The sequence below is a fragment of the Nycticebus coucang genome, chromosome 8 (genome assembly GCF_027406575.1).
Source record: "Nycticebus coucang isolate mNycCou1 chromosome 8, mNycCou1.pri, whole genome shotgun sequence".
Classification (NCBI taxonomy): Eukaryota; Metazoa; Chordata; class Mammalia; order Primates; family Lorisidae; genus Nycticebus; species Nycticebus coucang.
In genome coordinates, this window is record NC_069787.1 from 71,426,106 (window position 1) to 71,428,507 (window position 2,402).

Below are 2,402 nucleotides of genomic sequence, written 5' to 3' on the forward strand. Positions count from 1 at the left end.
TTTATTTTTTGGTTTCATTCATCTTTTTTAATTCAGGTGTCAGTTAACATCCTTGTTGACACAAACGATTTAACTATTGTTACAAAATATGTGAACACATGAGCAAGAAATCAAATAGAACCTGCCTAAGAGGTTTTCTTTTAATTTTGCTCTATAAGGCAGATATGAACAACAGATACACTGAAGTAGATTTATATTAAAAAAGAACTCTATCAGAGTAAGAGCATTTCAGAAGAAAATCTACAAAGGAAAATAAAATACAGGTCTTTATTTTACAATATATATAATTACATGATTAAAATTAATTTAACACAATATACAAAGTTTTAACAATAGTTTTTAAGTTCAACAAGTACTTCAAATACAGAAACGTTGAGATGGCAAAATTGTATGATTCAACTTTTGAACCTAGATCAAATTCCATGACTCTAGCTCACTAGCTCAGGCTGAACATTCACCCTCCGAAGCACTTCTTCAGGCATGCAAAAAACAGGACTAACAGGCTTAATCTGTTCTTCTCCTAAAAGTGACAATCCAGCAATTCCAAATAATGTATGAAAAGGATCCACCATATCTCCTGGCCTGTCTGCAAATCCCCCTGTTTCTTCATCTTGACATGCTAAGATAAAACTATGAAGTTTCTCTCTATCAATCCAATGAAGCCTTCCAATTATCTTTAGAGATGCCAACACCCACCACGAATAGCATACATCTGGTAACTTCTCTGGCCTTCCATTGAGTCCACCTGAGGGTAACTGTCGTTCACAAAGCCACCAACCAAGTAAATCAGAATTTACTTGATGCAACTGACTAGTAATAGCCAGGAATCCTGTGCAACAATAGATCTGCCCAGCATGGGATTCGGAACCTGGTCTGCAACCAAATCCACCATCAAAGTTCATACAGGATAAAACAAATTCAATTGCCTTTTCCACATTAATAGCATCGAGCTTCCCCAAAAGAGCCAAAGTAGCCACTGCACAGAAAGAGAATCTTGTATCAATTTCTCCCCATATGTCTCCAGCAAAAGAACCATCTTCTTTCTGTAGACTTTGAACATATTCCACAACTTTGTTTACGTCGATAACATTAACACTATCATACACAGTAAGAATCTGGACAGCACTCAGAGTGTATAAAAGATGAGGATTGTGTCCAATACTAGCACTTATTCCACCACACTCATGTTGGCATGACTTAATAAATGTCAGAATTTCTTCCCTGTTCATGCGATGAAGCTGTCCCATTAGATCCATTACTGTCAGACCCCCATAGATGCCACTCATTCTCAAATACTCAGACATGCAGTATTCATAATCATCTTTCTTAGAGCCATAGGAAGCGATATAATCTGCGTGTTTCTCCAATAACAGAGTGTCAGGTGCATCTGATTTGATAATAACATCCTTTTGTGGAGTGCCCATGTCTATGAACCAAAAGCGAGTGTCTTGGTTTAGATAAAAGTGTAAAGAGGCTATTTGGTATAGCCACATTTGGTTTGAAAATTACAAAGACCCTTTTAAAAAGAAAACAAACCAACAGATGCATTGTAGCTTGCAAACCTTTCCCTGTAGATGGATTAGCTGTAACAATAGACAGTCCCCGGACCCCTGCTTCCTGTGAGAGCAGGTGACACTCCTGGGCCCTTTCTAGCCACTTCAAGAGATATGTACATATAATGGATTGTTTTTCCTTTTCTGTTTCTTATTTTTATAAACTTATGTACACAGCATTTTAAAATTTTGGTAGCTTTCAAAACTGAATTTTAGATCTAATTCAAACTAATGGAATTAATAGAACGTGCAATTAGAACATGTATATATTCTAATGAACTGGAGCATGTATAAATTTTTTTCTTTTTTTTTGTGCAGTTTTTGGCTGGGGCTGGGTTTGAACCCGCCACCTCCGGCATATGGGGCTGGTGCTCTACTTCTTTGAGCCACAGGCACCGCCTGGAGCATGTATAAATTTTAATGAAATATTCCATTTAAATATTTTTTATTTTTTATTTATTTATTTTTTATGTATATATTTTTTATTGTTAGGGATTCATTTAGGGTACAAGAAACCAGGTTACACTGATTGCATTTGTTAGGCAAAGTCCCTCTTGCAATCGCATCTTGCCCCCAACAGGTGTGACACACACCCAGGCCCGCCCCCTCCCTCCGACCCTTTCTCTGCTTTTCCTTTCCCCACCCCTCCCTCCTCCTTTCTCTCTCTGCTCTCCACTTCCACATTTAAATATTTTTCAAATCCAGTATTTTTAAAACAAACAAAAAAAATAAGGATGAGCCAACGAATTCAATCTCTGCATGATTTGACATAACTGTGGAGAGAAAATGGGCGTGTATTGTTAAGAGGTATAGACCTAGGAAAACAAAACCAAAAGGCCATGAGACACT

The 2,402-nt window shown here is 37.3% G+C and overlaps 1 protein-coding gene across 2 annotated transcripts; it reads right to left on the reverse strand.

Annotated features, from left to right (window-relative positions):
* Window positions 1-248: 248 nt before the first annotated feature.
* On the reverse strand, window positions 249-1,431 carry LOC128591802 (geranylgeranyl transferase type-2 subunit beta-like). Of its 2 annotated transcripts, XM_053599560.1 has the most exons (2): window positions 839-1,431; window positions 249-712 (listed from the first exon to the last, which is right to left on the reverse strand). In XM_053599560.1, the coding sequence occupies exons 1-2, from the start codon at window positions 1,422-1,424 to the stop codon at window positions 429-431; spliced, it is 870 nt and encodes a 289-aa protein (XP_053455535.1). In that variant the 5' UTR covers window positions 1,425-1,431; the 3' UTR covers window positions 249-428. The 2 variants fall into 2 exon arrangements, with proteins under 2 accessions (XP_053455535.1, XP_053455534.1); XM_053599559.1 differs by having other exon boundaries at window positions 249-1,431.
* Between the last annotated feature and the right edge of the window lie 971 nt (window positions 1,432-2,402).